The sequence below is a fragment of the Doryrhamphus excisus genome, chromosome 1 (assembly GCF_030265055.1).
Source record: "Doryrhamphus excisus isolate RoL2022-K1 chromosome 1, RoL_Dexc_1.0, whole genome shotgun sequence".
Lineage (NCBI taxonomy): Eukaryota > Metazoa > Chordata > Actinopteri > Syngnathiformes > Syngnathidae > Doryrhamphus > Doryrhamphus excisus.
Window position 1 is genome coordinate 29,048,897 of NC_080466.1, and position 17,723 is coordinate 29,066,619.

At 41.6% G+C, this 17,723-nt stretch overlaps 2 protein-coding genes across 2 annotated transcripts in view; one reads left to right on the forward strand and one right to left on the reverse strand.

Moving 5' to 3' along the window:
- Positions 1–1,849: 1,849 nt before the first annotated feature.
- On the forward strand, positions 1,850–17,719 carry LOC131139628 (calmodulin-1). The gene is made up of 6 exons (XM_058089403.1): positions 1,850–1,990; positions 8,485–8,515; positions 10,234–10,377; positions 15,127–15,233; positions 15,589–15,724; positions 16,595–17,719. The coding sequence occupies exons 1-6, from the start codon at positions 1,988–1,990 to the stop codon at positions 16,621–16,623; spliced, it is 450 nt and encodes a 149-aa protein (XP_057945386.1). The 5' UTR covers positions 1,850–1,987; the 3' UTR covers positions 16,624–17,719.
- The window catches only part of LOC131139614 (protein FAM177A1-like), a 96,336-nt gene continuing 80,919 nt past the window's right edge, over positions 2,307–17,723 (reverse strand). Inside the window, exon 9 of the mRNA XM_058089381.1 lies at positions 2,307–2,543. The gene's annotated coding sequence lies outside the window, so the exon portion shown is untranslated. The remainder of the gene's footprint in view (positions 2,544–17,723) is intronic.

Genomic DNA, 17,723 nt, shown 5'->3' on the forward strand with positions numbered 1-17,723 from the left:
TTCACTGACTCACGAGTGCTTGATGTAAACTAGAGTTTTATTGATTCACGGGTACTCGACATGGACTCAAGTTGAACTAGCTCATGGGTGCTCGGCAAAGACTCTGGGTTTCTCTGACTCATGTGTGCCGAACGGAGACAAGTTTTACTGACTCATGAGTGCGAGACGAAGACCCAGGTTTCACTGATTCAGTTGCTCAATAATAGAACTAAGACTCGACTTTCTCTGACTTACGGGTGCTTGATGAAGACTCCAGTTCCACTTAATAGCTAGAACAAGACTCGAGTTTCACTGATTCACGGGTGCCAAATGGATAGTTTCACTGACTCATGGGTGCCGAACTGAGACAAGTTTTGCTGACTCATGAGTGCGAGACGAAGACCCATATTTTACTGATTCATTTGCTCAATAATAGAACTGACTCACAAACGCTCGAAGACTGGCGTTTCACTCATTCACGGGTGCCGAATGGATACTTTCACTGACTCATGGTTATTGTATAGTTTAATTTTTTTGCTTTTATTTTTCACTATTTTGTGCAGAGTACTATGTGTTATAAAGGGAATAAGCGAATTGTTTTATGTTCTGATAATAATCAACAAATCAAAGTCAAAATCACAAGACTAAAAACACTAATTTGTGTCGGATCGATATCATAATTTGCAGTCTCGACCATCTCTGTTCAAAAGGCTCGACTCATTCTGCTTTCTGGCCACTGGATGGCGCTTCTGAGCAAGGTCCTTGCTTCCGAATAATTCCCACTCCAAGAGTTAGTATTGAGAGCAATATGTCAACACTCTCTTACTACACTTCCACATTTTGCTTCGTCATTCATACTTTTTTTTTGCCTTTTCACTTATAGGTGAACAAGTATATTAGAAGCAAAGTCGTTGAAGTCATCACCCAGGCACTAGGTTAAAATAAGAAGCAACCCTGCAATGCCGATAATAAAGTGTACATTTCATGTGGGCCTGACACACTAGCGCTAGCTAACAGTAAATCTGCCTTCTGCTCGTATCAGTGAGAAAAAAAAATGTTACGTTTTATATCTGTCCTCATAATGTCACACGATGAGAAAATAAAGCTCATGCAGTCCGTTGCTGAACGGTACATTACTTTTCAAATTTCCTAAATTTATGTTTATTATATTCCCATCAAGCGCCACTGCCTGGTGCAATGCAGGTCCCGTGTATCCAATCAGAGAAGCCGACACATTGAGTATAATATTGCGGGTCTAATGTAGCCAATCAGAAACGACTTCACACAACCAATTCTCCAGTGTCAGCCGTAATACTCCCTATACACGCGGAATCCTTCCGCAGAAGTAAACTAGTGCTGTTACAAGTGTCTTTAAAAAAAAGTGTGTTTAAAAAAAAATAAAAGCGATTTGGGATTTTGTTTTTTTTATGTTTATGTAAATTTGATATGAAGATTTGTGTTTTTTTGTGTTATGTTCTATAATTTAAAGTGTCTCTTTATAGAGTTGTGTTCTTTTACAGTAATGACACGATTGTTTCTCGACAAAGCAACAGGTTGCATTTATTTTAAATGAAGATGATGTGCATTTGTGCTTTTATAATGAACAAGTAGCTTTTTTCGGTGTGCACTGTAAAAAAAAAAGCAGGAAAATGTGCAAAAGTGACATTATAATTTAATATTGAACTATTGCATTGTTACTGCTGATGATAATGATTGTGATGCACGCATTATTTCTGACTGTACATTAATTAATTAATAAAAAAAGGGAAATAACATTTTATACAGAGTTCTGTAGTGAAAGAAATATAATATTCGGACTGTGAAACTGCACTGAAGTAAAACCAGGAAGTGAAGTGATGAAGGGCTAAGGCGGAGGGATACACGGACAATCCCCCCCTTCTGGTAGCGGCAATATACACGGCGTTCACCCGCCAGTGGAGCTCCATCTAACGGACGAGCACATTCCTGGTCAGCCTCCACACACCGACAAGCACACAATCCATCCGACATGGTATGTATTGTCCTTTATTCTCTTTTTATTTACTTTTTTAAAAACAACTTAACCCAGCATCTTGTCGCTAAATCGTGTAAAAGATGATTTCTCGCGCCAACCGGGCTATTATTATTCATATGCGGAGAGGAAAACGCCCGCGAAGCGCGTTTAAATATGCAGGGTGAGCTTATTAATGTGAAAACATTCCATTATGAATTAATATCAATTTTCATTGCTGTTGGAGAAGAAATTTACTGTTTTAAAACCGCATTTCCTCACAACTGCGCAATGGAACCGTGCATTTATGCGCCTCAATGGGGAAGAAAGCGGCTGCATTTCCCGCTGAATATTACTATGATTATTCAATTATTATTGCGGTATAATATGTGCATAAAATTCCATTTCCCAATCCGCCTAAGGAGCGCAGGCGCATTGGGACGCCTACCTTTGCCGCTATTACAGGCACACGCTGACATTCTTCTCTTTTAGGACATGCAGGAAGTGTGGGAGATGGTCCTCTTACTCCGTGGATCTTTGCCCACCAGTGCCTGTTCGATTTCCTTTCCAGGGTCTGTTTAATGAGATGGAACATGCAAGACAATGTTAGAACTGCATTGCAGCTTGCTGGGGCTATTTTTGTTGATATTCTTGTCAATTATTCACATTTATTGAGGTAGCCTTTGTGCAAATGTTGGTAAAAAGCTATTATTTTGGCATTTTTACTCTTATGACATGATTGGTTGCTGCTTTGAAACATTAAAATATATATTTATTTTATTTTAGCTACAGAAATGCATTGCAAAAAGGCGATAAAGGCGTATGCTAACATTTGTAAGTTTGTGAATAAATCAACACAAGGCCTCCTTTTACGTTGTTGTTATAAAATAGTATCTACTGCTCCGTCATTAAACAAGCAGTGTTATTAAAGACATGCTTGGGAGCTCAATAACGACCCAAGAGATGCAAGGCGTCCCTCCGCTGTTGCGATCAGATGTCCTGTTCAAGTTATTGGCTGCAATGCAGCACAGTAGTTGACGCGGGAATTGTTTTATTTCCTGATGAAAAAAAAAAGTTGAAGCCCCTTGTCTGCAGTGTAAACAGCCCCCCCTTACCCTTCCCCTCACTTCAATGCGGTGCAAGTATTGACCACGCGAAGCCCCGATCTCATTACTGCTCTGCTCTTGTTTCCCCGATGCATGTTTTGTAACTTGAAGGACATCTGATCCGCAATGAATAATTGACACGCTTTGGCGGACAACACCTTGTTCCCAGTTACTTGGAGTGAGTGGTGCGGAGGAGTACCCGGCCACCTACGGGCCAAACCGAGGCCATATGGTGGACCAGCCTTGTCCCGCAGGGTGTCGGGAAGTTGGTGTTGTTTACAACCATCCTGTCTCCACCGCCCCTTTAGACTCTTGCTTTGTGTATTGTTGAGTCCATACAAAGAGATAGTGTGTGTGGGGGTCACGCTGACTGTGTGAGAGAGCTGGTGTCTGGGTGAATGGAGTGTGTGTTTGCGTGTCACGCCCATCTGCCGGACTGACAGCTGGTTTTGCACATTTCGGTTGGTGAATAATGTGACTCATGTTCATAAAACTGATTCATTTATACCATTTGACTTGAACCCGGTCGGAATAAAGCGTGAGTGGATCCCCTGGCCTAGTGAACTACCTCATATGCCTGCTGCGGTCCCTCTTTGGACTGCAATGCTGTGGGGCCGGCTGCCCAGGCAACAACAGTGGGTGTGGCTGACCCACTCGTGCCAACGAAGAATCAATCACTAAGCACACAAAACTGCAATCAGGTCTTATGGATTGTGAATCACGGGGAGTTTCCTCGGAGCAGTACGTGGATGGGAAAAAGACGGGAAGTGGCCAAAAGAGGAGTTGCTGTGGGCTGAAGTCCAAAAAGGAAAGAAGCAGGACCAAAAAAAAAAAAAAAAAGGGAATAGAGGCTAGTTGTCAGCCTGCTGCTGCAGCACTTGAGTCCCTGACAGCTTGGACCTAATCCAAGGGAGGAGATCCATAGCAGTGACTCACCAAAACCGCACACCCTGTCCACTCAGGGAGACGGTGGGTGGCCGGAGACGCGGGAGCAGCAATACATGATGATGACAAAAGGGAAGGACCTTCAAATGGGAACATTCCCTTTTTGGAAACTAACCCACATTTCTTGGGGGGAGAAAAAAAAAAATCACACAAAAACTGCAAATCACCCAAGACATTTTTATTTTGTCATAAATATCTAAAAGGGAATTCTTTTTGGACTTTTTTCCAAAGTACCGATTTGGTCCTGTTATCGGATAATCTAATTTACAAGCTAAAAATTCCGACTTGCAAGTTTTCCCATTTCATGTCAACTCAGTGGGGTTAACTGACTCAGGGGTGCCCAACCATCTTCAGCTTAGTATTGGCTAATATAAAAAGTGTGCTGCTAACCATAGAACAGAACATGGCTAAATTAGAGAATATTGTAAAAGTTGAAGAATAGAATTTACACAGTGAGTCGAATATGAAAATAGTTGATTAATTGGATAGTCGATTAATCATTGACTAATTGTTGCAGCCTCTAAAAAAAGTCGACTGTCTACTGTATCTATAAAAGAATCCAATTTACAAGGTAACGGCTACAACTTAGTTTAATTGGCGACTCCAAATTGTCCATAAGTATGAATGTGAGTGTGAATGGTTGTTTGTCTATATGTGCCCTGTGATTGGCTGGCGACCAGTTCAGGGTGTACGCTGTCTAAGTCAGCTGGGATAGGCTCCAGCATACCCTTGGTAGGATAAGCAGACGGATGGAAGTAAAGAGGCTAACATGCTAACATGCATACAGTATGTGGTACATTTGTATTACATCAAAGTTAACGGTGACGACACCAATTAGTTTTTTAGTTAATGATTAATGCATAATGTTGAGTTGAAACGACTCGAATAGATCATGTGGCCTTGTAGCTTCCATAATAACATGAAAAAGCAGCTCATTAATACATACAAGACATGCCAGAAAGACCGAGATCATTAGCTAAGATGAGCATATTGACATTTCCTTTTGTCACACTACAAATAGAGGCAGGAAGGAAGCAGAAAAGCGAGCCGTGTTATTTGCCGGAGAGGTTATTGAATTATGTCGGCTAATCTTATGAGTGCTGCCGAGGTTATTCACCATTCCCTGGCTGGCTCTTATCGATTCATCCGGCGTTTGCTACTCAAGTCATGAGGAGAGGCATTTTGTTTTCTGCATAGCTGAGTTAAAAGGTCAGCTTGGAGGAGTGTGTCATGTGGAGAGCGGCTGAATTACATAGAATTTAACAGTACCCCCCCCTTCAATTATGTGAGACAGACATGAGAAAGACAATAATTCCATTGAATCTGAATTGGTCTGAATACTCGCTAAACATAGCAACTATGATCCCTCGTGCTACATCTTCTTATTCTCTGGCAGAACAAGTGAAAATGAGGTACAATAACATCTACTGTCCAGACTTGGCAGTCCCATTATAATGTGTTTATGAGCGAGGGCAAACAGATATGGAAATGGATGTACGGGAAGTTCTGAACACCTGTTTCCATACCGGTGTTGCGCAAATATAGAGCAACACCCCTTATCTGAAGCCATGTTGTTCTACAGAACACTAACCAGTGGAATCAACAGCACCTCTGCTGGTTGCAGCCAAGTAGTGCACCCTGTTTTGCTTTAGTTCCATTGGGGCAATTATTTAACGTAAAATGTTATCATATAATTATTCCCAGTTTAAGCTTATTTCAGTTATTTCCTTGCGTCTTAACAGATTTAAATTAACGGCAAGATATACACAAATAGCTCCGACCACGGTTGTTTTTCCACCACTCTGGGATGCAGCGATGACCTCAATGTGTGGCTATATCCGGAGCTAATTTGCAGGTGCAAACATTTAAGTGCACCAATCGGCTGTGGGAATTGGCTCGGAGGCATAACTTGGCAAATGTGACTAATTCACTGGAACCATGGGAATGGAAAGTTTTGGTGTTCAGGAAGAATGTCATTCAAAGGTGTGTTTTGTTTGCGTGTGTGCATCTGCCACTTTCACTTGTGTTCCTTTTTTTTGCCGGGCACACAAGTTATGTCAGTGTGGTGCGTCAACAACAATTGTTTTCTAACGCAGGCAGTTATCAAGCCTACCAGCAAGCATCGTTGGTCCCCGGTGATCGGAATATAGAAAACACTCCCATGGCGATTATGTCCTGAAACAACCCTGTGTGTGTTGTCTCTCTCGACAGCATTGCCATTTTAGTACCATGCTGTGTTTTCTCCTTTGTGGCTATAGCCTGCTTTTTCAAATCTGATATCCCATCTCTGAAAAAGTCGTTCAAACTTTGCAATATGGACCAAAACCGATGTATTTTTAAGTTTTGCCAAAAGTCGAAGCCAACTACGCGTGCAAAGTTTCATTAAAATGTGCACAATCTTATAGAACAATAGCCGCTGAAAGAAAATATTATATTATTCTTAAGTCGAAGACTCGACTTTCACCGACTCATGGGTGCTCAACGAAAACTCAAGTTTCACTGACTCATTGATACTCGTTTTGAGATTCGTTGACTCACAGGTGTTTGACGGGGACTTGAGTTTCACCGATTCACGGGTGCTCGGATACTCAAGTTTCATTGACTCACAGGAGCTTGGCTGAGACTTTAGTTTCACTGACTCGGGTACTAGACTGAGTTTCACTGACTCAGGGGTACTAGACTGAGACTCGAGTTTCACTGACTCAGGGGTACTAGACTGAGACTCGAGTTTCACTGACTCAGGGGTACTACACTGAGACTAGAGTTTCTCTGACTCAGGGGTACTAGACTGAGACTCGAGTTTCACTGACTCGGGTACTAGACTGAGTTTCACTGACTCACTGGTGCTCAACGGAGACTTGAGTCTTACTGACTCAGGGGTACTAGACTGAGACTTGAGTTTTACTGACTCACTAGTGCTCGACGGAGACTCAAGTTTCACTGACTCAGGGGTAGGAGACTGAGACTCGAGTTTCACTGACTCACTGGTGCTCAACATAGACTTGAGTTTTACTCACTCAGGGGTACTAGACTGAGATTTGAGTTTTACTGACTCACTGGTGATTGACGTAGACTTGCGTTTTACTGACTCAGGAGTACTAGACTGAGACTTGAGTTTTACTGACTCACTGGTGCTCGACGGAGACTCGAGTTTTACTGACTCAGGGGTACTAGACTGAGACTCGAGTTTCACTGACTCGGGTACTAGACTGAGACTCGAGTTTCACTGACTCGGGTACTAGACTGAGACTCAAGTTTCACTGATTCACTGGTGCTCGACGGAGACTCGAGTTTCACTGACTCGGGTACTAGACTGAGACTTGAGTTTCACAGACTCACTGGTGCACAACAGAGACTCAAGTTTCATTGACTCATGAGTTAGTTTGACAGAGACGAGCTCCATTACCTCAAGGGTACTTGACTGAAACTTAAGTTTCACTAACTCAATGGTGAACGACGGAGATAGAGTTTCACTGATTCACAAGCGCTCAAGGAAGATTCAAGTCTCCTTGACTGGTGGGTTCTCGACGAAGACTCAAGCTTCAGTGACTCACGATTTCTCGAAGAAGACTCATTGACAATTTCACTGACAGAACAGACTCAAGTTGAACTGACTCACGGGTGGTCGAAGAAGACTTGCGACTCACTGACTCACGGTTTGCTCAATGAATTTGTGAGTTTCATTGACTCACGGATACTCGAATAGAGAGTCGAGTGTCATTGGCTCACAGGTACAGGCAAAATTGAGTTTCTGTTCGTGTGATTAATCGATTTATTGGTTACCATGACACGCCTCCTCACGTGCTCGACAAAGATTTGAGTTTCACTGACTTGGTGGTGCTCGACAAAACGTTCGACTGACTCACAAGTACTCGGGGTACAGTTCACCTGCCGTAAAAAAGGAATGGCGTTTCCCATCACTGCAAGACTTCATCGATACCACGTAACGCAGTAGCTTTGTCCACCAATTATGTTTGATTGCTTGTGATCTTTTTGCATCAGTGCGAAATTTCTTAGCAGTCAAAGTGTGACGGGGAAAATGAAATAGACTCATAATGTCATTAAAACGTGATAAGGATCAAAGCAATTTAACACGGCCTGATCACGCTTTGGGGAAGAAAATCACATTTGTGGAAGGAAAGCACGAGAAACTAAATTATTGATCAAAACCAGTCCATAGACCAGTGGGAGCTTGTTAATTTGGAGTATTGTCATTGGTAAATCTTAGTGCCCCCCCCCACCCTCATGGGTGTCTGCTATTTGAGGCCCGGCTCAGAGGCCAACAGAACCCTGAACACTATCTCCAGTGTTGCAACGCGGGGTTGGTTGGTTGGTTGGTGGGTGCGGATGATGCGGAATGTGATGACCTGTATGTTTGGGATTTTGGAAAATGTGCGTGCTGAGTAACTTGTTTGTTTGCCACCCGCTCACCACCCCTCCCCCCTTCTTTTTCTCCATCCGCAGGCTGACCAACTAACAGAGGAGCAGATTGCAGGTATGAACAACGCCATTTCATTTTACTCAATGGAGCTTCTCTGTCACAGCCGTTACATAACATGGCTCAGTAACACGGAATGCAATAAAAAAAAAAAACATACTTTTTTACTCCCTTGGGAGAGCATTAGCTTCGCAAAATGATCAGGGATTACGTCAAAGTATTTACAGCAGCCAGGACTAAGACCCACTAAAGTGAAAAACATATTTTTTTACAGTTAGTTTCATGATATCCTTGATAAATAAATAATAAGGGATTATGTTCCCAAACTAGATGCTGCATAGTTTTTTTTTTTGTTGTTGTTGTTTACCGCCAAACCCCCTCTGTGGCTAATTAGCTTGTGGAAAGGCTCCAAGGTTAAGCTTCAATATTCCCTGTGCTTTATATCCAAAAAAAGAAGCCTTCTTTTCATCCTTTTACACAGTAGCCACGTATACATGTACCTAAATATTCCAATTCCATTCGGTTTATTTGCTCAAACGGAAAGAATGTAACCTTTGTATACACCTCATTCCCAAAGAAAAGTGCCAATCCGAATGAATATATAATCAGAATATTCCTTTCCCCAATCCGATTGAGGTATCTTGTACCAGCTCAAACGGAAAGTTGTCAGACTGCGTTCTTCTTCGTGGTGTTTTTCTTCTTCTGTTGTTTATTGGCGGTTGGCAAGCAGCTTTCGGTGTGCATTAGCGCCATCTGTGGAACAGAATCTAAACCCTTCTATACGCCATTCATAAGTCCAGTTTTATTAAAAAAGAAAATACATATCTATATAAAACATGTACCGAGCTTAATTATAAAATACAGTAAACCTCGGATATATCGAATTCAATTGTTCCCACTGGTTTTGTCTGATATAAGTGAAATCCGTTATATGCGTATACCGGAAAATGTCCGTTTTACGCATATATCGGATTTATATCCGGTATATGCGTAAATCGGATTTTGAATGTACCTGGACGCGCAGGCAACGCTGCAAACGCTGCAAATGACGTCGTATAGCGGCCTGTCACGATTCGGCGAATCGAACCACTACGATGCGGCCATCCGATATATGCGAGGGAAATGGAGACGAGGGAAAAAATGCATTGGAACGGGACTGGAGATTTTGTCCGAAATAGGCGAAATCCGTTCTAAAAAATCCGATATATGCAATGAATTTTTATTGGAAATGCATTACAGATAAATTGGTTCTTTTTTATCTGTCCGTTGTGAGCGAATTTCCGATATATCAAAGTCCGATATATCCGAGGTTTACTGTATTAGCAAGATTGAACTTTATCTTTTCCTGTTCCCGGATGCGTTCTTTCGGCGAATGCTGAGATATGACGTAACACGCAGCTCGAAAAAAAAATGGAGGCAAGCAATCGGCACTGGAATGCTGCGGAAAGTTTGTTTTTGATTAAAACTAAATTTCAAGACTGGACAAAGGAAAAACTGGCAATAAGGAGTTATTCCGACAAGTGAAAGAAAAACTTCAGGAAGTCTGTATCACGTGATGTTGGTGTTTACGTTTTACTGCGTATGCCCCATTGACTATTCTGTTTGATTATAGCGGCGCATGTCGACACGCGATTGGAATATTCCTTTCCATGTATGCCATTGCTTTCGGAAAAGTCATTCGGAAACTCATGTAACCGTGGCCTGTTTAGGGGGGGGTATGCTTTTTAACAGAGGATAGTGATGTAACATTTTCTGATTTGCTTTACTTTCTCCAGAGTTCAAGGAGGCCTTCTCCTTATTCGACAAGGACGGCGATGGCACCATCACCACCAAAGAACTTGGCACCGTCATGAGGTCGCTGGGACAGAACCCCACAGAGGCGGAGCTTCAGGACATGATCAATGAGGTGGACGCTGACGGTCAGTAAGCCCCCCCGATGCATTTCAAAAGGTGCTGAATCACCGGCATGAATGTAAAATGACGGTAATGACGGTAAAATGAAGGGCACGAAAACGAAGAAAAAGCAGCAGGTATTAGCATTTTGTGTAAGCGCTATTTATTCGCCCGTGGGTGTGTGACGAGTGCCCACTTGAGCCTTCAAGAATCATCAAGGTTAAGTTGTTATTTCACTCACGCTCGCCATAAAGCCTGCGCTCGGTCGGCAAAGGGGGGTCAGCAATTACCAGTTTCGCTTCAATGCGATACACAGCTATGGACTTTGGATTAATGCACTCTTACGCCATCTTAGTTATGAAATTATTCATGCAGTGGTGTTGTTTATTTGCCACCTTCCCGCCGCCCCTTTTTCTGCTAACTGTCCAAGCCGACTGTGTCGCCAGCTTGATTTCCTGACACGGTGTCGTGTCAGTGCATGTGCAGTTTAGTCACACACCGTTCAGCTCCATCACAGCTGACTGTGTTGGGAGGGGGGGGGGGGATGGAGATATTCACTCAACACTTATGAGACTTGATAAGTTATATGAGTCATAAAAGAGAATGACATAAAAGGCCAGGGTCTAAAGGTTATACTCTTCCGTCTCCACTGACTTCAATCCCTAATGTCGTTGCTGTTACACAACTGAAGACACAAAAGAGGAGGCAGTCGGCATTAGCCGTTACCTCGGAAAACATTCTCATAAGAATTTAGTAGCCATTCATACGATTGATGGCTTGGTGAGTAAAATATCCATTAATTATATTTATCAATGCAATACATCATTAGCCAATTTTGCTCTGTGATTGGCTGGCAACCAGTCCAGGGTGTACCCCCTCCTCAGCTGGAATGGAGTCAGAATTGAGAAATGAACGGAGCCTGGCATGTACAATAGTCTTACAACAGCCTTATTTTGTTGACACCACACTCTTATTTTGAAAGGCTGAAGAGTGTTTTATGTGTGACAATGTGTCTTGATGGTTAAGGCAGGCCGGTTTGATTACATTAAAGTGGTGAAACACAACACGGTGTAAACTAGTGGTGGGCAAAACCGGATTCCGGTTCGTTCAGTCAAAAGATCCGTTCACTTCGGTCAATTGGTCGTTAGCCTGTGATCTCCCCCTGTGCATAGACCCGGTCAGTTTTGTTGAGTCAGTCCATTCACTCATGTTCACGTTTGTTCCGACTCAACAGCGCAACAACACGTGATGACTATAGTGGTGTGTCGGTCATGAACGAACGAGTCAAAAGAAGTCGTTCTTTTTTGTGAACGGATTGAACAAGGTCACCGGCAGTGTCGGTCAATCTCTTGGTCTCGGTCTTTCAGTCAGCCATGTCGAGTCAGTCCGTTCACTCATGTTCACGTTTGTTCCGACTCAACAACGCAACAACATGTGATGACTCGTGGTGTGTCGGTCATGAACGAACGAGTCAAAAGAAGTAGTTCTTTTTTGTGAACGGAATGAACAAGGTCACCGGCATTTGCAACTGAACAGACTGAACGGGTATTTTAGGGGCGGTGACCTCGTTCATTCCGTTCACAAAAAAGAACGACTTCTTTTGACTCGTTGGTTCATGACCGACACACCACTAGTGTAAACACGACTCATCCGGCGTGAGTCGATAAACACAGTGGTACCAGCATGCTCTGCTAAACTAATCTAATCCCACTAGCTTCCATTCATGTGCTGTTAGATGTGTTTTTTTTGCCGCCATTTGCACACGTTTACTTTTCATGACATTCCGCGTTTGACAGTAAATTCAGTTTCATAGGGCCCTACTTTCTCTCGCTCCTTTGCAACGCCCCTTTCAGTGTGAAAATTTCTGTATGGTCTTTCTGCAGTTTAGTAGTTTATGGCGTGGTTTTCGCTACTTGATCTAAAATACTCTATTTTGATCATGACAAAGTACTCTTTGTACCGTTTTCTAACAAATACTCGTGAGAACACATCGGACCCAGCGGTGCCATGTTAGCTTAAAGGATTTCCGCATCGATCAGGAGGAATCAATCGCACCGCAGGTTGGCTGTCTCGCTATCAAAGCATCCTTTCACCATCCTCGGTGCCCACCCCCCCACACTCTTTCACATCCACCCAAGAGTGAGCATTTACACACACACACACACACGCCATCACCAACATCCCCTCGTTCTGCCTCTGCCTCCCTTGGCTGATGCAATCTAGGTCAGACAGCAATGAAGCTAGTAATGGAAAATAAAAGTGGTTACATAAGGCCTCTCTGTGCTTTGCACATCCAGTACCCACATCAGCAGCCATGACATGTAAGCCGGCCCATTGAAAATCACTTTTATTTACCAAACAAGGCGGCGAATTTCACTGAATTCATGCAGTTGATGTTTACGTACACGCTCCTTTTTTACCGTTGATGGCGTGGCCCCTTTAAGAAGCGTTGCAAAGACTTGATGAGCACACAGCCCAAGTGTGCCGAGAAGCCTCAGCCTTCTATAGTTTGCATCAGCGCCTCTTATGTGTAATCACACCATCTCCCACTCGGTTCACTTCTTACACTCTCCTCTCCTCTTCGCATCTCCATCTCCCTCTCCGACGCCCACTCTCCCTCCCTTACCGTACTTTTTTTTTTTCCTTTTGCCTCCCTCCCACCATGATCGGTCTCTTCCTCCCAGTTTTTCCTCATAGCTCCATGCGCTTCTTCACTCATTGTTCCCTTTTTTCCCTCCACGAGCAGTTCTTTCCTTTACCCCCACCCCCTTACGAGCGGAGTAAGCTTTCTTGTGTGTTAGATAACAGGTCCTTGGATTGTTACCCTGGGCCACAAGTTCACCATCTGCCCTATCACATAACTGCATCCCTTTTTTTGTTCCCTCGCCCCTCGCACAACATCCATCCCCAGATTTCCATCCGGCGTTCTCCCTGCATCTCAAGGCGTTGTCGGTCATTGTCTAATCTGTACAATCCGCCCCCCCCCCCTAGTCCGTCTGTCCCACCCACCCACCGAAGGGCTAATCCATCCCATCTTGGTGCTTTGCCCTCAGTGTCCCTGACCTTCAATTGGAATTTCATCATTTTTATTGTTTTTTTTGTTATTTAAATCAGAAGACACACTTTCATGAAGCTACTATCATGTAGAAAGCAGAACCTCCACCTACTTCTCTCGTAGCTCCTCCCCCCTTCAAGAGGGTCTGATCCCCTGGTAATCTTGTAATCAACATTAACAACGTAGATATTGATCCTGATACGTGCGCCACCTGGACAGCTTACATAACATTCGTTTATATGTGCCGCTAGCCGCTACCTACCCCCCCCCCCCCCCCCCCACTAATAAATAAAACACACTGGAATGTCAGTGAATGTTAGCGTGTTGTTCCAACTCCACACAGTAGATGGGACCATGCGTCCTTAAACACACCACACAACTGGTCCGCCGGAGAATACGACGATGTAGCAGTAGAGGTTAGCGGTTAGCAATTTAGTCATTTTGTCGTTATGGTTAGCTAGCATCCTTAAAAATCACGGCATGGCAAATTATGTAACGTAGATGGTGACATCATCAACAGGATGTGGTACAGGACTATATATATATATATATATATATATATATATATATATATATATATATATATATATATATATATATATATATATAATAAAAAATATAGATAAAATAATAATATATATAATAAAATATATTTTTTGAATTATATATATTTATATATTAATATTATGTATTATTATATTGTATATATTATTATTTATATTAATATATTATATTAATATATTTATATTATATTAATGTATGTAATAATAATATATAACAGGATGTGGTACAGGACTATATATATAATATAATATATATATCTATAATAAAAAATATATATACATAATAAAAATACATAAAATAATATTTTTTAATTATATATATATTAATATTATGTATTATTATATTATATATATAGTATTATTAATATTCATACTAATGTATATATAATATATAAAATAGTTTTTTATTATATATATATATTAATATATTATGTATTATTATATCATATATTAATATTATTATTATATTTTTAATATATTATATCAATATGTATTATATATTATAATATATTCATGTATATAATAATAAATACATACAATACATAATATATTAATATATATTAAAATATATATATAATAAAATTTAAAAAATATATACAATTATATACATAATAATACATATTATTATATTTTATATAAATATATATATATATAGTATATGTGTATATATAATGAATATCCTGGTTTTCCCCACCAGGAGTCACAAGCGTTTTACGTATACAGCCTTCTAGAAGGCCTAAGCTGCACGCGCTCCACGTCTACATTATGGATGAGTAGCTATGGGTCTTCCCACCCCGCCCCGCCCCTCCCCTCCCCCGCCTCCTCCCGCAAACCTGCTGAGCTGTGTGTAACATATGCAGCATCTTCACGGGGCTTCCCTGAGGAAGGCACGCACGTAGTTCCTCTCACGCCAACCCCCCCACAATCCCCCCCCTGTGGTCGCTGCATGTGTCACAGTGATGAAGGTGTGCACTAAAATGCATCAGCGTCATCAAGTCGGCGCCCCGTATGATTACCATCAGACATGAAGTGCCACGTTAATGCTTTCATCGAGGTGTTTTCTCATCAACTAAATGTTGGGTCGTGCTATCGACTTATCCCACTTGGCTTTTACGGAATTGCAACGCGGATTAAATGTGCGCCTCTCCTCGTTGCAGGTAACGGAACCATTGACTTCCCAGAGTTTTTGACCATGATGGCCAGGAAAATGAAGGACACAGACAGCGAGGAGGAGATCCGCGAGGCTTTCCGGGTATTTGACAAGGTATGCGTGTATCAAAGTAACAGTTACTGCATCGTAACATACGTACAAAACACAAGTCACAATCTCCAAAGAATGTGGGGTAGGCTTCCCTGCATGCTTTGCGGGTTCTAAAATGATATTTTGCATGTGCTCTAGTGTTCTACACGCGTTACATATTTTGGGCTGCACCGAGAGTGAGGTCGGGATTAGACTTTGCGGTGTGTGAATAAGAGTGTAAATATCGAGAACGCATCCTCGGGCAAGGTGTCGTTTGCCTATGCATACTTTGTGTGCCACTCAAGGTGTACAAACATTGGGTTTTCTACCCATTTTTGGGATAATTTATCGCTCAGTCAAACACTTGACTTGTATCCAGGATGGAAACGGCTACATCAGCGCCGCAGAACTCCGTCATGTCATGACGAACTTGGGAGAGAAGCTAACGGACGAGGAGGTGGACGAGATGATCAGAGAAGCAGACATCGACGGAGACGGACAAGTCAACTATGAAGGTATGAGGGAACAAATTCACGGTTTGCATTTAAAACTTTTTTTTAGCAGCACACACCGTTTGGTAAAATGATGCAAGGTCAAGTTCATCTTGCAACTTGATTTTATGGATCTTTTTAACATTAGAGCCCTCTAGACATGAAATAACACCCCTATAGTCGTCTTCACACTGGCATTTTTTTTTAAGCAGCACACACCGTTTGGTAAAATGATGCAAGGTCAAGTTCATCTCGCAACTTGATTTTATAGACCTTAACATTAGAGCCCTCTAGACATGAAATAACACCCCTATAGTCATCTTCACATTTGCATTTTTTTTAGCAGCACACACCATTTGGTAAAATGATGCAAATAGCAAAGAAATTCATTAAAAAACAGTCTTTTTTTTGTTCAGATTGGCCATTTTCAGTAAAAATCGGAGTCCATAGACATGCTTCCTGAACAGGAAGTTACCCAGCATGCCTTGCGGGTTCTAAATCACCACAACACACGACTATTTTGCATGTACATTACACATTTTTTAATGTATTATGTTATTATTAGCGGCACGGCGGTCGAGTGGTTAGCGCGCAGACCTCACAGCTAGGAGACCACGGTTCAATTCCACCCTGTATGGAGTTTGCATGTTCTCCCCGTGCATACGTGGGTTTTCTCCGGGTACTCCGGTTTTCCTCCCACATTCCAAAAACATGCTAGGTTAATTGGCGACTCCAAATTGTCCATAGGTATGAATGTGAGTGTGAATGGTTGTTTGTCTATATGTGCCCTGTGATTGGCTGGCACACTAAGTAAACAAATAATTAAAACGTAATAAAAATGTAAAAATTTGTGCTTCAAAACTATTTTTTTCTTTTTCTTTTTTGTCTCTGCAGAGTTTGTACAGATGATGACCGCAAAGTGAAGCTCGCCCGTCCCGTTCTGTCCCCCTCTTAGAAAAAAAAAGGAAAAAAAAAAACAAAGAAAAATATGACAAAAAAAAAATTCCCAAATGTTTTACTTACCTCTTAAAGAAGAAAAAAAAAACTGTTCATTTATTCATACTGTTTCTGTATAGAAAAATAATTGAATGTTGAAATAAAAATATCCTTCTGTCCACACAGGGAAATATTACAAAAAAAATATATATATATATATACAAAAATATCTGCATGAAAAAAGATGGTTAGTGATCCTACCCCTCCCTCGCCCCCCCCTTCCCCCCACTGGAGATCAGTTTAGCATCAGTACTGAACAAATAACATCCACCCTGTAAACGACTTATTTCAGACTAAAAACTATTTTGGTGTCCAGTTCCATTTGCTTGTTTTAAATGTCCGAGCTGGTCATCTTCTCTTTATCTCTTTTTTTCTGATCTTTGTGCATGCAGCTTGAGACCGGAGCACATACACACACACATATACCTGACCTTTTCCCTAAAAATTCCCATCCCTCCTGCAGCCTATCGGAGCGTGCTAATTCCACTATACGCTGTCCTATTGATGGTTTGGTACAGTTTTTTTGTATTTGTGGAAGAACCCAGTAAAAATGAGATGATATTCCAGGTTTAACTCATAAAGAGGAACGGGGATTAAATGTATGCTAGTTAAAAAGGGGGGGAATGATGTTAAAAAAAATACATTTTGGCATGTTTTTTTATGTTCTATGGACGACCATCTTAGTAGTGTCCTGCCCTTTAAAGAGGAAGAGGAAGTGAAAAAAAGGGGGAGGGGCTTGAACAGTCTTACAGTGAGCTTTTATTTTTTTGTTTTCTTTGCTAAGATGGCATGTCTGTCCTGTTTTTCTTGCAAGAGAGAATCACTGGCCTTCACTTTTTTTTTTTTTCTTTCTTCTGTTTTTCTCGACTCGGACGAGACGGGAGCGAACGGCGTGCTGCGTTCACGGGGCACGCCGACGCGCTCTCTTGAGTTCAGTTTACATTCATTCCAAGTTGTACATGCTATAGTTTTGTTTTTTTTGTTTGTTTTTTTTTTCAAATAAAAACCATGAACTTTATTAAATGTC

Coding starts and splice junctions, on each gene's coding strand:
- LOC131139628 (XM_058089403.1), top strand. Junction 8,516..10,233: donor AACAGAGGAGCAGATTGCAG/GTATGAACAACG, acceptor TACTTTCTCCAG/AGTTCAAGGAGGCCTTCTCC. Junction 10,378..15,126: donor CAATGAGGTGGACGCTGACG/GTCAGTAAGCCC, acceptor TCCTCGTTGCAG/GTAACGGAACCATTGACTTC.